General features: G+C 34.9%; 1 protein-coding gene across 1 annotated transcript in view; it reads left to right on the forward strand.

Moving 5' to 3' along the window:
* Window positions 1-16,850, forward strand: part of ARHGEF28 (Rho guanine nucleotide exchange factor 28) — a 150,847-nt gene extending 133,997 nt beyond the window's left edge. Inside the window, exons 34-35 of the mRNA XM_070934551.1 lie at window positions 946-1,240; window positions 16,500-16,850. Coding sequence (XP_070790652.1) covers window positions 946-1,240; window positions 16,500-16,666 — 462 coding nt within the window. The 3' untranslated portion in view covers window positions 16,667-16,850. The remainder of the gene's footprint in view (window positions 1-945; window positions 1,241-16,499) is intronic.
* The last annotated feature ends 286 nt before the right edge of the window (window positions 16,851-17,136 follow it).

Here is a 17,136-nt window from a genome sequence, read left to right on the forward strand (position 1 = left end):
GAAGAGATAAAGATTGTCGGGGAGATTAATAGCTTGTGATGAGCTTAATCATTTATGCTGATTGCTTTAAGCTTCCAGTATTCATACTACCATTTACTAGAAGTACCATACTCCAGGCATTACCACTGAAAAGCCATTGTATCATTCTGATGGACAAGTCAGGGTAATCAGGATGATCTAGGAATTGAAAAGGTGGGAAGGAAGCCATTGGCAGTGGAGTACCACAGAGGGAAAACAAGGGTCTTATAGTTAGAGTACAGTACTCATACAATAGAGAAATGCAGGAAGTCCTCACCCTGAATGTGCCTTTGGGGTCTCCTCTATAATATGCAGTGGGAAGTGAGGAGTGCCACTTATGATTATTAGGATTTCTCTAACCACAGGAAGTGTCAGCCAGTGGAATGAAGATAGCAAAATTTGTTGTTTAAGAGTTTTTGTAGTTTATGGATTATAATTTAAATATCATGCTTTTTCATTTACAGGTGATAATTCTATTTACATAATGTGAGAAGCATGATAATCTCAAAATTAGCTTCTTTTTAAACAGCAGACAAAACATAGAAAAGTAGCAACAGTCTAATCTAGTGCTTACTTGGAGAAAATTATAGCACATATTTTTAAGAGGAGAGAAAAAAAAAAGAACTATTCCAAAACATGCCCCTTCCCCTCCCTTCTTCCCTCCCTTCCTTTCTCCCTTCCTTCATCAGGAGAAGTTGTTTAAGTGTTAAATTATTATTTTTTCCACAAATTGTGCATTGCATGAACTTGCTACCCTGCTCTTGATTCTCATCTTGGCAACAGATGAATAAGATTAAGTTTTTAAAATATTTTTCTTTTTTGTTCAAAGCTGGTTAATTACTTCAAGATATAGGAAGGAGATTTACGGTGGCAGGAAATGATAAAAATTTGGCCTGCTTAGACTTCCTTTTGTATTCTTATGTACAGATAATGGGACCTCTTCATTTGGACAGTTTTTGTGGTGAGAATTCAGCCATCATAAAAGAAACCCTAGTACAGATGTCATTAAACCACCTCAACAGATCAAATTCTCTAGCTTACCAAGACTGTGGGAATAGTGTAAATTTAACAGATTCAGAGTTACCAAGGAGAACTGAAAATCAGGCCAACTTCAACATGGATATATCTTGTCAGCAAACATTCACTGCTGATCTCTCAAAATCGACGGGACCCCGCCATCATCCTTCTTCCAACACAAATCAGTCAGATGCTTGTAACAATCGTAAGTTATGCTTCAATACATATATCTAATAAGTAACATAGTGAAAAAATAACATATGTTTTCTTCTGAGTATTCTTATTTATTGAAATAAATAAATTGAATCTTCTGCTATTAAGAAAAGGGAAGATATGAAAAATACCACCTTTTTTTAAAGATATGAAAGTTTGATGCATCTCCCTCTGCCCAACCAAATCCAGAGACAAAAGAGAAGCAAATATGAAAGCAGCCTATTTTTAAGGTTTGGAATATTTGCTCACCCAATTTAGTAGTGCTCTTGTAAATCCATACTACATATATTAGCTGTGTATATATAGTAGCAAACCATACGCTGTGAGGGGATGGATTCCTGTTTTATTTCTAGAAAGTTACAGGGAATGTATTATCAAACAGACTATAATAATTTAAGATCTCTTTTATTTCTTTTATAAATATTCTTTTATTTAGAATTGATGTTTATAAGGACATCAAATTTAAAAGAGTGTCATATATATACACAGTATCAAATGATTTAGCAAACAAAATAAAATAATGAGATTAGATAAATTTAAAATGTGTAATGCTTTTCAGATTTTACAGAGTTCAAAATATGTTCTACTGTGTAGTCTCATAAATATCTTGCCTTCCCCAGAAATACTAGTCCAGAGAAACCTATAAGAAAATGCAAATATTTACAGGTGCGGAAAGTTTATTTGCTTCATTATATGCATATATAGATTTGGAGTACAAGGTGTTTAATTGAGAATCTAAAGGTTGCTGTTCACATAATTGGCAATTGTTGGTTCCAGTGCATATGCTTTACAAATGGCCTTGAGGCAAGTTCCCACAAATGGCAAAATTCAATACTAGATATTATAGGCTTTGTAACAAAAAGCCTGTCTCTTAACTTAAAAGCAGGAAGAAAATGATTGAAAGACATTACATTCATGCTAAACTAATCGTTGTCTTCTTTTATGTAGATTAATAGCCAATGGTTTGATTAATTAGAATAGGAAGGAAATGAAAGTTTACATCATTGGGTTTAAAATGTTCTATTCAATCAAGTCCAGTTAAATGCTCAATAGAGTGACTGGATATTTAATAATAATATCCATGTACAGAAAGGATGTACATGGATCCTTTCTAATAAAGAATAATAAAGACATGTACAAAAATTTGTATAGCTTATGTACAGTTAAAGAAAGTGGAACTTGATATTTTTAAATTGCTGGAGGAATATAGCTCTTGGAAGTATAATAGCTATTTATTATAAATGGCACATTCGTCTTTTATAAATAAATAAATTCATGAGTGCAGAGCTAAATTTTAATAGGATCCTAAATTTGAATGTCTCAGTAGTAGTCTCTCACTTTTCTTTTTCTTATACCACACCCAAGTAAGTAGTGAGTTAACAGAAGTTTTAATTCATGTTAGCAAGCAATTTTAAATCGAGAAAACTTTAGCACTTAAAAGAAAAATCAATCTGAAATCCTGAAATTCCTTTCTTCCTTACTTTGGATTGGGAAGGTATAGCTTTTGGTTATAGATAATTCAAAAAATAATTGACAAAGAATCCCTTGCATGATTCATAAAAATGATTGAATATACTCATATTGAAATGTGTTCAACTTAAGAATAGTATCAATAGGAGAAAATTGGTGGCATCGCAAAACTTTATTTCAAAAGTGGGCAACAGTTGAGAGACTTCAACTAGCAGTTGGCACAGGAGAAACTTCTATAATTCTTTTTGGTCTCTGTAGCTCTTGGGCCACAAGGGATATTTAGCAAATCCAGCATGTTGCTGTAGTTTAAAACTTCCATCCTGATAAGTGATTTCAGCTCAGCACTTGTTAGCATGTCTATTTTGTAATTTCAGCTGATACAAATTACCACATCGAATTTCTGTAGTAAAATTGAGCAATAACTGTATCTAACATTCAGCAAAATAGTTCAGTAGCAAGGCAATTGATCAGCGTTTTAATGTTTACTTTATGAAGAGAAGCTGTAATTCCAAATCCTAAAAATTGTTTCTTGAGCAGATCTGCATTGTTTTCTGTGTGCCTCAGTCTAGCATTGACATTTTATTTTAAGCAAGGTTGGTGAAAGAGCTACAATTACTCTAAAGAACCATATTTTCCATTATATTTTCCAACAAGTGCTTGCTGCAAGTCTTCCTAATGTGCAGTGTATTTCAAAATGATAACATTCATGTTGCAAGATTATTATTTCATAGCATAGGGTCTTTTCTCCATAGTTTTCCAGAAGATTTATTTTTTAATATAACTTTATTAATTTTGATAATGTTTTCCGCTTTTTAGAAAAACATTCTGTTTGGTATACAGGGGAATACATGATATAAACAACGTACAAAAAGTTTATCTTGTAAAGATGATATGATACTATACTACCTTCTGGTTCTACCTGATGTCAGTCCCATAACTATATGCAATTAGACCGCCAGAGTGTTTTGAGTTGTGATCCAGAATACGGAGAGGATTGAAAGCTGCTACTTTCACCCGTAATTCACATAAAATAGATACATTTTACTTGGGAAACTCAAAAAAACTTATAAGTATACTCTGTCTAGGTGAATGTCTGGTTGGTAGAATAATATTAGTAATACTTATGTGCAAATTGCAGAGAATGGAAGTCTCTGAATTATTTATCAGGATGACATACCCTGTTGCCCCGAAAATAAGACCTCCCCAGATAATAAACCCAATTGGCTTTTGAGCACATGCGCTAAAATAAGCCCCCCTGAAAATAAGCCCTCCCTGAAAATAAGCCCTCCCCGAAAATATTTAAATGCATGCACAGCCGGTCCCTGCCATTTCCTCTGGTTAGGGTTAGGGAGAGAGAGTTGGAAATCAGGTAAGATAGCAAGAGGAGTCCCATCTTGCTCCATGTGCCCCAGAATAATAAGACTACCTCGAAAATAAAGCCAAGCACTTATTTCGGGGTTCAAAAAAATATAATGGGTATTATTTTTGGGGAAACACAGTTCCAGACTGTGGATTACAGAGTTTCATATACAACTGGAATGAAGTATTCTTTGCAAGCTTCTTAGCAGAAGTCAATTATGGGGAAATTATGCCTTTGGGAATAATATCTCTATTTGTTTAAGGCAGAGGGCAAACAAACAAACAAACAACAGTGCAGTACCAAAGAAAAGAGGAAAAAAGACACACAAACTGTTTCAGTCAGCTAAACTATTTATATTGAATTTGTAAAGCAATATTATTTTTACATTAATCCATTCTTTTTATAAAGATGCCTCCATGAAAATCCTTTGTGTAGTCATATATTGTAGCCACAGTAATGAAACAGATTTTTTGTTAGATTTATCCCCATTTTGGGAAATCAAGGTGGAATTCATAGCACTCTCTCCCCCTTCTTTCCCCACAGTTTTGCTATGAGGTAAGTTGGGTTGAAAGAGAAAGAGAGAGAGTGTAACAGGTCAAAAGTCATCCAGTGATCTTCCATGGCTTCCACTTCCCCACCTACCCATGCTTTCTAGCCCCTGTTGAGCACCCACCCTCTATAATGCCTGCCTGTGGCAGCCCCTAATCCTCCTGTGGCACACAATTCTGATATGGCTCTGAATCTTCTTAGCTTAGAGATTTCTAATGCTGATTTTGTACTGTGATGTTTGGTGCTTGAATGAGTTAAGAATTTTATGAAAGTATATGGAAAACAGAAAACTTGCTGCTATCCTGCTTTAATTTTCATCATGTAAAAGAAGTAGAATGTAAATAAATAAACAAACAATATACATTGAATCCATTATATTTTCTATACAGCAATAGAATGACAACCTGAAGTATATTTTGTCTCAGAATAAAACATAGTCATTAATTGAGATTTCTTCTACAGTTGTATTAAAATGTTGTAATTCACTAAAGCAGTATTTCTCACTTTGGTGACATGAACATGTGTTGACTTATTGTTAGGGAATGGCTAGGGAATTCTGGGAGTTGAAGTTGCATCTTAAAGTTGCCAAAGTTGAGAAAAACAATACCAAAGCAGACCATATCACCAATGGACAACATCTGTAATAAGAGTCCACTTGGTTCATTCTTGACTATGTCAATGTATATTTGAAAGAGTTATATAAAAAAGCAATGCTAAAACTAAGTATTTATATAAAATGAGATTGTAAAGAAATAGTTAAGCATGTTTACACAGAAATAAAGTGCATGAGATAATTTTGCAGTAGAATTTATATACATAATATGAATTACGATGCTTTATGTTTCCAATGTTTTATTGTATGTTGAAAATAGTATGCAACATAATTGCTAATAATAATCTGGACTGCATCACAGAAGAAAGATTAATATTAAGCTGCAGAATCACCCTATTATATTAAACTTTTGATGACAATTTTATTTTTTTAATGAGTAAACAAGCAAAGAAAAATGTACTTTGAACAGTTTGAAAAGTACAAAAGCTAGCTTTATTTTATTATTTATGTTTTCTTTATTACCAATATTTCTAGCCATCCCATTCTAGATCGGAGCTGAAATATAATTTACTTTTTTTCTATTTTTAATAGCAATAGCAATAGCAATAGCATTTAGACTTATATATTGCCCCATAGTGCTTTAAAGCACGTTCTGGGTGGTTTTCAGTGTCAGGATATTGCTTCCAACAATCTACTAAATATTCTAACACTTTATCTTCTGCCCAAATTCATGGACAGCAATTGGCAAGATTGCAAAGTTCCTTTTGAAAAAAAAAAAAAAAACCTGTTCTGTAGTGGATTGGATTTTCCTCCACTGAGAAATAAAAATATTTTTTTTCCAATTGTCCCATTTCAGAAGATGAGAGCACTTAATTAACTGGGCTAGTGGCTGCAAAAGTAAGCATAGTTCATAATGGGTGTTTTTAAGTGTTTCTTTATAGGCTCACAAAAAGATAAAACACTGATCAAGGTGATTGCCAGAATATTCTCTTGGCAGGACAACTGTTTCTTCCTCCTCATGGTAAATTCACAGAGATACATTTAAAAGCTCTAGGTTCCCTTTTCATTATTCCTTATTTAGAGCCCAGCTGTGTTTAATGAATTGGGAAAGAAGCAAGCCAATAAAAGGTATGTTCATCGTTAGAAGAATACTGAATGAATCATGTGTATGTGCATAATTATACTGCAAAACTTCAAAAGCTGAAAGGAAAGGCAGCTTTAATACTATGAAATTGAGAGAACAATAGAAGTGAGCCAGCAAGCACCATAAGATCAGGTAAGTAGTAAATGGTGGAATAAAGCCATGTGTTCTTATGGAAATCCTAATTTATTCAGTTTAGATGCTGCCCAACTCCAGAATAATGTAGTAATAATTATAAATGTGTATGTCACCTGATTCCCAACAACTGACTCTTGGCAGTTCACAATATAAGAAAATTGGAATTTAAAAGGCCAGAGTTAGCAAAAACAAAGACAAGATAAAGAACAAGATGACAAATCCAGCCAACAGCACAAATAAACATGTGTTAATAAAACAATAGATTCCCTATCCCAAAGCTTGAGAGAATGGCCAGTTTACAAACAGCTAAGCAGATGGGAAAAGAATAAGTAGACGATTAATACTAAAGAGGAATGAGATGCTTTGTCCTAAAAAGGGCATACCGCCCTTCTCCAGTCCTGCTGGAGAAGGGCGGTATACAAATCAAATAAAATAAAAACTGCACTTCATATTGATCTGACCAAGGGATATCTATAATAGATACTCCAGATGCCTCTTCTGGCATATCACTTCCCTTAGTTAATAGAAGAACCAAAGGGCACACACTATGAGAGAGGCCACATAGGAGCAGCCCAGCACAAGGATCTCATCTCATAACCATATCATGTACTGACTGAGGGGTCAATTGACTACTGATCAGGTCCAAGGGAAAAACCATAAGGTCTCCCTAGAATCTGATAGATGTATTAAATATTTGATACAGGCTATTTCATAAACCACACCTTCCTGTAGAAATTGAAACTAGTGGGATTCCCAATCCACATGTTTGCAGTACATATGCAATGAATTCACATCCTTGGACTGGAGGTGAAATCCAGCAGGTTCTGACAGGTTCTGGAGAACCGGTAGTGGAAATTTTGAGTAGTTTGGAGAACCGGCAAACACCACCTCTGACTGGCCCCAGAGTGGGTGGGAATGGAGATTTTGCAGTATCCTTCCCCTGGAGTGGGGTGGGAATGGAGATTTTGCAGTCCAAAATCTGCCACGCCCACCAAGCCACGTCCACAGAACCAGTAGGAGAAAATTTTAGATGCCTTGGACCCTAAGACCAAATGAGGCAAGGAAAAGAGAGATTGGAACTTGTACTATAATGAAGAGTACATTTTTTTTCTTCTTGTATGTCTTTCTCGTCTATCCCAAATTTGGAAGAAACCAAATAATAGAAATCTCCTGCAGCATTTCAGGAGAGTATCATAACAAATATGTTTTGAATCAACATCATAGCTTTATATATTGTGATATTTTAATGATTTCCAAAACACTGCTCTCTGTTTAGTTATGAAGATTAAAAACAAATAAGCATTGCATTTTTTCAGCTGGTGGTACCATCTTGATTTTGCCAAACATAGATTTAGCCTGGAAAGATAGCTTTCCAGGCAAATATGAATACAATTCTTTTAATTCTTTAAAAGCATACAATAAGTATGATGCAGATTATTTGGCCTGTAAATGTAATGGGTCTATACTAAGGCTGGTATAGGTGGTAGAAATGGAATGGATTTTCATTTTGTTAGAAATAAATGAACTTTATTTCTAAATAATAGATCAAAACAAAGTAAACTAGATCTCTTCTTGGTTTCCCATAATACAGCAACATTTCAGTTATATATTATTTTCACCTGGCTCCAAGGCTCAGGTTTTGGTTTCCCTAGACCAGAATTTATCAAACTGATTATCTTTAAGAAGTGTGGACTTCATGCTGACTGAGGAACTTTGGGAATTGAAGTCCACACATGTTAAAATTGCTGTGGTTGAGAAACATCGCACTAGACTTCCAATCTAATTCTCCAGTGCATTTTACCTTACAAATTCTGTTGCTAGTTGAAATGATAGCTTTGCGCTTTAATGGAAAATGTTCAGCCACAAAAACCTGAGCCACAAAATGAATTTTCCCTGCTTTCATCTTTGTAATGTTAAGTCATAAGTTGCTTTACTTGGTTTGAAGAAAAGCTTGTGAGCTTGCAGATTAGGTTTATTATACAGGTAGTCCTCTATCGATGAGCCCAAAATTTCTGTTGCTAAGTGATACATTTATTACGTGAATTTTGCCCCATGTAAGCTAGTAATACAGTTAAGTGAATCTGGCTTCCCCATTGACTTAATTTGTCAGAAGGTCGCAAAAGGTGATCACATGACCCTGGGACACTGCAAGGGGTGAAATGCTCCCGGTTCGGACCGGATCACCTGACCCGGAAGTGATGGTGGAGAGTGGTTTGGAGAACCGGTAGCAAAAATCCCTGTGCCCCCCCAATGCCCAGCTGAGCCGCGCAATCATCAGAGGCTGTTTTTTTAATTTTAAAACCATTTTTTCTACAACCTCTTCAACCGAAAAAATGCTTTTAAAAGTAAAAAAAAAAAAGAGCCTCTGATGATCATGTGGCTCAGCTGGGATCATCAGAGGCTTCTAAAAGCATTTTTTCCTGCAACCTCTTCAGCCAAAGAGGTTGTAGGAAAAAAATGCCTTTAAAAGCCTCTGGCAATCCCAGCTGACTTGCCTGATCGTCAGAGGCTTCTAAAAGCATTTTTTTCTGCAGCTGAAGAGGTTGTAGGGAAAACTGCCTTTAAAAGCCTCTGGCGATCCCAGCGGACTTGCCTGATCATCAGAAGCTTCTAAAAGCATTTTTTTCTGCAACCTCTTAAAGTTGTAGAAAAAATGCTTTTAAAAGTAAAAAAAAAAAAAGTTGGCCACGCCCACCCAGTCACATTACCACCACCCCCCCCCCAAAAGCCACGGCCACAGAACCGGTAGTAACAAATTTTAGATTTCACCCCTGCTGCAACCATCATAAATATGATTCAGCTGCCAAGCATATGAATTTTGATCACATGCCCATGAAGATGCTGCAAAGGTCATAAGTATGAAAAATGGTCATGTCACTTTTTTCAGTGCTGTTGTTGTAACTTTGAACAGTCACTAAATGAACTGTTGTAAGTCGAGGACTATCTGTAGTTTCCTCAATATCTGCAGAATAAAATATATCATCTGAAGTACTGTATTTTGAACAACAAAACCTTGTGATACTTTTGACTAATACAAATAGGCTAATGGAAAATCTTCTTAAAACAAATGTCATAATAATGAAAACCTTCCTTTGCAGTAATACTCAATATTATATTACTAGGCAATTGCATTAGTATTGCATTGGTAACCAGTAGATAAACTAAGACCACACCATGGCAAAGATATTTTATATGATTTTACAATTTGTTAAGTTACAATATTAAAAATCAGAATAATAAAAAGTGTTGCAGCTCCATAGATATTCTTGTTTAGCTGTTGAGTGCACTGTTGAGCTAAATGAAACTTAAAGAACTTTATGCATTGTAATAAAATGTGTCCCTATAGATCTGCTATAGCAAATTAAAAAATTAAAAATCTTTAAATGTCAAAACTATTTTATAAGATGTCAGAAGAATACAAAATTTTATTCTTTTGTAACATATGTTCCAATTGCAATAAAATGTAAGATTTCAGATCAATAATTTATTTAAGATGACGAATTAAAGCCTATCCTGAAGATACATATTCAGAACAATATCTCATTTAACTAAATTATTCCCTGCTATATATTTGTAAAATAAAAAGCTGTTTACTTTTTTTTAAAGAAGACTATCACAAAGTTTTTCATTCAAAACTGTAACTGGTTGGATCTGCAATTTCATACTAAGGATCACAATAAGTGAATATAAATTTATGTTTGCAGAAAGTTTTGTTCTTTTGTGGTCTTGATAACATTATTTTTAATTTTTACACATCCACACATAATTTTTGGGTAGATAATTTGATAGTTGTATAAATGTACCGTGTTTGCCCAAAAATAAGATCTTGTCTTATATTTTTTTGAACTCTGAAATAAGTGCTTGGCCCTATTGCTATGCGCTCAAAAGCCTGATTGGGCTTATTATTAGGGGATGTCTTATTTTGGGGGAAACGGGGTATTAGAAATAGTTATATAATTGAACAATCATTGCATTAGATTACTCTATAGAATTATAGCTACAACTATAAGATAATATGCCTTTTATTCTTTCACATTTTTTCATTTAAAATTATTTTTAAAGATTTGAGTTTGATACCTTCAGATTTTGGAGAAATTGATCATAAACACTTTATATTTAATTACAAATATGACATAATTTTTCTTGAATCAATATCAAAAATAGATATAAACAAACATACTTTCTGATTTTACCTGTGGCTTTTGGATATCTAAAAAGATATTTGCCTTTGGGGCATTATGGCAGTATCATTGTTGGCTATCTAATTGTAGAAGTGGTTTCGTGTAAGCTTTTGAATTTTTTTCCACACTGCATAGCTGTTAGCATATGAAATTTTGATTGTGGCTGTAACTGAAGAGAGAAGAGTTCCTGGAAATTAGAGATCTACATAAAATGAAAGTATGTTTTGGTGAAGCATTGTTTTGATTATATTGTTTCAAACAAAACAAAATCTAGAGCTGTGTTTCTCAAGCATGGCAACTTGAAACTGTGTGGATTTTAATTTCTATAAAGCCACTGTAGAGAATTCTGGGAGATGCAGTCTACACATTTTAATCTTTACATTGTTGAGAAACACTGATCTAGAGGGGTCCTAGAATATTTTTATTAAGCATAGAGGGCAAAGGTGGTGTAAGGTACCCCCTGTTTTCTCTCCAATACTGATTTTTTTTTTTTTTGTAAACAGGTTTTATTAAAATTTTACTTTCATCATACATATTTTATGAACAGACTGTTGACCGGGTTACATCTTATACATCTTATATATCTTAATTTTTATAATCTATTCCAATCTACCCGCTTTTTCCAAATTCATCCCTTTTATATAATTCTATATCACAAATTCATCATTTTTCACCATATCTTGTTATTTCATCTCTTCCCCCCCTCCCCCAAAGTACATATTTCCAACTTTGGCCATAATATTCTTTTTCCATATTTCTTTATCTTAACTTAATCTCTTCTTAATACATAATACATAAACAATATCACTATCCGCCCTTTAATTCCTAATTTATAACACTGACCTTCTTGGTGCTTTCTGCTCTGTCCTCTGCCTTCCATCTGTAATGTTGACCCAGCAAGAAATCCTATTAGTTGACTTTCCCTGATCTTTCCTTACCCACTCTTACCAGTCAACTTCAATATACTGACTTGTGTGCCTGTTCCCTAGAGCAGTGGTCTCCATAATTTATTTTTATTTATTTATTTATTTATTTATTTATTTATTTATTTATTTATTTATTTATTTATTTATTTATTTATTTATTTATTTATTTCATCAAGCATGTATTTTATGACAGACACAAGTGTAAATATAATTATAAATACATGAAAAGGATACGAATAAAAGAAAACACCGGGGATGGTAGGCACGCTGGTGCGTTTAAGTACGCCTCTTAGGAATAGGGTGAGGTCTACAGTAGACAGTCTAAGGTTAAAGTTTTGGGGATTTGGGGAAGAAACCACAGAGTCAAGTAGTGCATTCCAGGCATTGACAACTCTGTTGGTGAAGTCATATTTTCTGCAGTCTAGTTTGGATCGGTTTACCATGAGTTTGTATCTATTGTGTGCTCTTTATTGTTTTGGTTGAAGCTGAAGTATTCATTGGCTAGTAGGACATTGTAGCAGATGATTTTATGTACTATGCTTAGGTCACACCGAAGACGGCGAAGTTCTAAGTTGTCTAAGCCCAAAATTTAGAATCTGGTGGCATAAGGTATTTTGTTGTGAGCAGAGTGGAAGATTCTTCTTGTATATCTCTGGACTCATTCGATTGTATTAATGTCTGATATGCACTTTATACTTTATACTTTATATAAATGACCTTTGTGATCATATTATAAGCAACTGCGTTCTCTTTGTGGATGATGTAAAACTATTCAACACCACTGACAATGCTGCTACTCTACAAAAAGACCTCGACTATGTGTCAGAATGGTCAAACACTTGGCAACTCCAAATCTCAAGCAACAAATGCTCTGATATCTGCACATGCCATCAGTAAGGAAATCATTTAGCACTGTTTCTCCTCAACCCCTTGCGCTCAGTGCTCCACTTTTTTGTAGAGCAATCACATGTCAGTCCATATCTAGAAAAAGAAACCAATTACACAAACCAAAACATCCAACATCCATGTTTTAGTTCAGGTACAAACCTCTCAAAATAGCAATTTTGTATGTTTAATTTAATTTAATTTATAGAATTTCTATGCTGCCCAACTCCCAAGGAATTCTGAACATTGAATGTGTATGACATTTCTCATTACATGTAAAAAGTACAATGGATTTGCTTCCACTGTGGTATTCTATCAATCGATTGTGCCATCTGTTGTGCCCTGGATTTGTCTCAGAACTGTGCTACTTTCAAGATGAACTTTGGAAACATGCAACAGCAGGATTTCCTGTTCCACTTTCAGAATGATGTTGTTACACATGGGAAAAATCATGCTTTTTGTAAGGGAGACTATGAAATTGTGCCTACTTACTTAAATAGCAGCCAAGGCCCTGTGCTTTCTTAATTAAATTAAAGCTTTTTCTCATTATTTCCTTCCACTTTCTTCTAAATACTTTCTCTTTTCTGGAACTTTCCAATACAAATCCTTCTGCATCTTGCTCTTATCAGAAAGTGTTTTGACCCATCCTTAGCAGAAACAAGAAACAGACTCCTTGTCATGAAAAACCCCTCTATATTTATCTCCTGTGAATTAATGGCATTCACACACTGAAAAGTCCAGGCAACAGTCCTTCAAAGGGTTATCTGCAGTAACAGACCTTATCAGTTCCTTGCGATAATTGCCAGGCCGTGAGCTCCCAGTCACAAAGCTGCAAATTAAGTTCTGGCAAGCAGTCTCTGAGGCACAAAACACAATGGGCCAAATCTTCAGAAATCCGAACTGTTGTCTCCTACGACCACCACTCCCCTTTCCTTCTATTTATTCCCCAGCCAGGGAGGGGCCATTCAGCATCCATGTTTGCCTTGCTTCCCAAGTCGACTCCTTGTCCTCAGTTGTTCTCTTCTCCTAAGAGCTTTGCGCATACACGTATCTGGAACAGGCCCCAGCTGTTCTTCCTCCCACTTATCTCAGCCTCCAAAGGCAGCTGCTTCTCTGGTGGCTGGGAAATGTTGGATGGCCCTGGCTCTATCTCTGCATCTGACGCAGAGCATCCATCAGAACCTTCCCCAGACTCCAGAGTTCTTCCCCAATCTCCTCATCGTCCGAGTCTGCCGCCACCTCTGCTGGCAGCTGGCGGGCCACAACAGAAAGGCTGATACTAATCATTGCTCAGTGGTACCACACTTAATGACTCTTTCACTATAATCTGTATTCCTAAACTTCTATTATTCTATATTCTGGCATATAGAATGAGAATAAATGTGTCATTGCTTTCTTTGTAAAATGCTTGCTTAATTCTTTCCCTCATTCCATACTGTAAGACTGTACATTCCTAGTTCTCTTAATCTTTTCTTGTAAGGTCAGTGGTTGATGACCCTGATACTGAATCCCGTATCTTTAAAAACAACTAGGACCATAAAAAATTGAAACAGTGCCAGAACTGCCTTTAAATCATGCATTATTCAAATAGTGCTGTCCTGGCAACCCTGGAAAAGGTACAATACATGTTTTATTGGATCAGTTTTTCTGATGTGTATATGAGTGGCACAGAAGTTACATACATTATATGAACAATACATTTTGAATTTCTCAAAAAACATAATCCTCTTGGATGTTACTGTACCTTAAAAGACAGCGAGATATTTATTCCAAAGTAAATATTTTGAACACTTTGAATATACAGTATAACATGTTCAAATATACTTTTAAAAAATATAAATTATGGACTCTAAATTCTCAGACTTCTTGTATTGGGAACTAAAAGATGACACTGCATTCCGATGCTGCTGGCTTGTTCTCAGCAAAACTTTGTAACCAGAAGTGAAGCTACATTTAGTGGCTAGCAATAAAGAAAGTGCTAGAAAGTGACATCTCCCTGGGTCAGATACATATCTGAAAAAAGTTCTTAGGCATTTGAAGCTGGTGCGGCTAAATGCAAATTCAGCCTTTACTAAAAATTATTACCCTTCAGGTTTATGCTATGTAGGCAGCATTTAGAAACTTAGCATCTTTTCTGCCTGGCCATTGTAAAAAGTTGCTTATGCTGAGTCATATAATTGGTCCATAAATTTTGTACTGTTTATACTAAAAGCAGTTGTTAGACTCTGAGGAAAGGCTAGTGTTCTTACAAAGGCACCAATTGCCCAGTTGTTCCTTTATTTCCCAGATCTTTAAACCTGCCAGAGACTGCTACCTTAAGGTCTCATGAGGAATAACTGTCTGGAGCACTTGTGGGTGCTCTCAAGTCTTCTCCTTGTCCAGAAAGGAATGATTGAGGAACTGGTTTTCTTGCCAGGTGTTCATTGCCCTGCAGTCATCAGCTCCACTTTTCATGGAGCTGTCTTCAGTCTGCCATTTCTTCCCTGGGAGACCTAACATGGAATCTATAAGATTCACCCAAAAATATTTAGAAAGCATAATTTATCAGTCAGTCCTGAGGTAGTGCCCTCCACTGAATAGCCATATTCTCTGAAGATTGTGGGAGATGAATCTCAGAGTTGTTGGGGACACAGGCTACATAAGGCTGCAATATATGTGCTGATTTATACTGATTGTAAATATTCATATTTTCATATGAATATTTTGTGTTCAGGAAGTACTGTATAATAATAATACTTTCCAATAGGAATAATACTTTCATTTGTAGTATGTAGTATTGAATATTTGAAGTCTGCTTAATTTCAGAGTTTTTTTTAAAAAAATCCCCTTGAATGTAATAGTTACCTATAAACCTTACAGTGACAGAGAAAGAGTTAAGAATAGGTTTCCCTTGTTTGTTTGTTTGTTTTTTTGTGTTTGAATCCAAAGCATTTAAATGGGGCTAAAATTTGCCCTCGTTTCAAAAAGTTAGTTTTGAACATAAACACATTCATGCTGTGCTTGTTTTTGAACATAAATACAATCACGCTGTGCTTGTAATGAAGGCATTCAGTCCTTGGGAAGACACTTCTCTGGTATACAAGCGTTCCCTCTCAGCTTGATGAACTTTAAGGATGGCGATGGGAGGGTGATGGGAGGTGAATGGTTCCCCCCCCAATTTTACAATATTTGTAGTTCTTTCTGTTAATTGGCTTTTAAGGAGGTTCTCATAGCCAGTTCAGTGGGTGAACAGTAGGGTCTGATTGGATTGGATCCAGAAATTGGCATTTGTAGTCTCTTTGTCTTCCAGAAGTGTTTCCAGATTACTCCCTGCACATGTTAATAAAAAGAAATGCAGGTTGTTCCCATTCCAAGAATAAATGGAACCCTGTGAATCAGGATTGTGAGAAACACCCGGAGTCATAACAGATAGTTTGACAAGTTTAATAATTACAGCACATTCAGGTTATGGACAGTTTTCAGTGTTCTATTTAAAATTAAAATGGAACCAGTCTGGGTAAGTTCTTGCTAAAGGCAGATGTAAAACAAACTAAGCAGCCCAAGAGTTTCTGTTGCAACTCAGCTCTTGCATTTCACTCAACTGGATTATCTTTTTGATTTTTTAAAAGTTTATTAAATATTTAATTAATTTTACTATTTTTTATTCATCTTATTTTCTTATGGGAAAAATATGAAATGGTCACACTACATGTTTCTGCAAATTTGTTACAAGGAAATCAATTCAAGAGAGAGTTGCCCTAGGAAAATAAATCACACAAGTCTAAAATTACTAGTGATTTGATTTGTTATTGTATAATTATTTCCAAAGTGGGAAACAGACATATATAAGATATTTTCACATGCTAAAATATATTAACACTGGATACTTTGCACTTTGACTTGGTGGGTGATGGTTGTATTTGGTTGCCTTGTTTTAGGCAGTGAAATATTTTGGGCTGGTCCCACAAATTAGCCATTAAGAAAATTCTTGAATATTATCTTTACTGGTGCTACGTGCATAGTGCAAGCCAAGAAATAATTTTAACCCACCTATGCTTTTATGTTCTAGATATGAATGCATTGCAGAGCCAGTACCCAAGATTACAAGATTTTGATTCAACTCATGGCAACTTTCAGTTACTTCACCCTTCAGATGTTCTGCTTCATAATTTACCTTGTGACATGGAACAAGAGTCAGAAAATGGTGGCATGGAAGAAAAGATTGTTTATCTCTAATTCCTCATTTGTAATATTAATACAGTAGCACTTTCAGGTAGCTTTTCTAATTGTAGTTATTCTGTATTCAAATTGCTTTGCCAGTATATTATTTATTTCAAAATACAAATTTTCTCTATCCATAGGATACAAATTAAGTTATTTTTTAAAATATACCTGTAATATTTAAATTGTGACCTTTGAAACATAGATGAGCTCTAAAACTACACCTGGTGTATATATGTATATATACATATGTATTTGTATGTCTGAAATAAGATTATCAACATTAGACTAGGTTAAGTGGAAAGATTTTTGCTTTAGATTATGTACACTATAATTTGAGCAGTTAAAAATTAAGAATGCAACTTCAGTTACAAAAAAAAAGCACCAAGTGATAACAAATGATGTATTGGAAAAACAGAAACGAGAACCTCGGTCTGTTGCTGTTGTACTTTCTGAATGTACCATACTGGATTTACTACAGACTT

Source organism: Pituophis catenifer, unplaced genomic scaffold, assembly GCF_029215685.1.
Source record: "Pituophis catenifer annectens isolate HBS135680 unplaced genomic scaffold, rPitCat1.0.hap2 SCAF_2, whole genome shotgun sequence".
Classification (NCBI taxonomy): Eukaryota; Metazoa; Chordata; class Lepidosauria; order Squamata; family Colubridae; genus Pituophis; species Pituophis catenifer.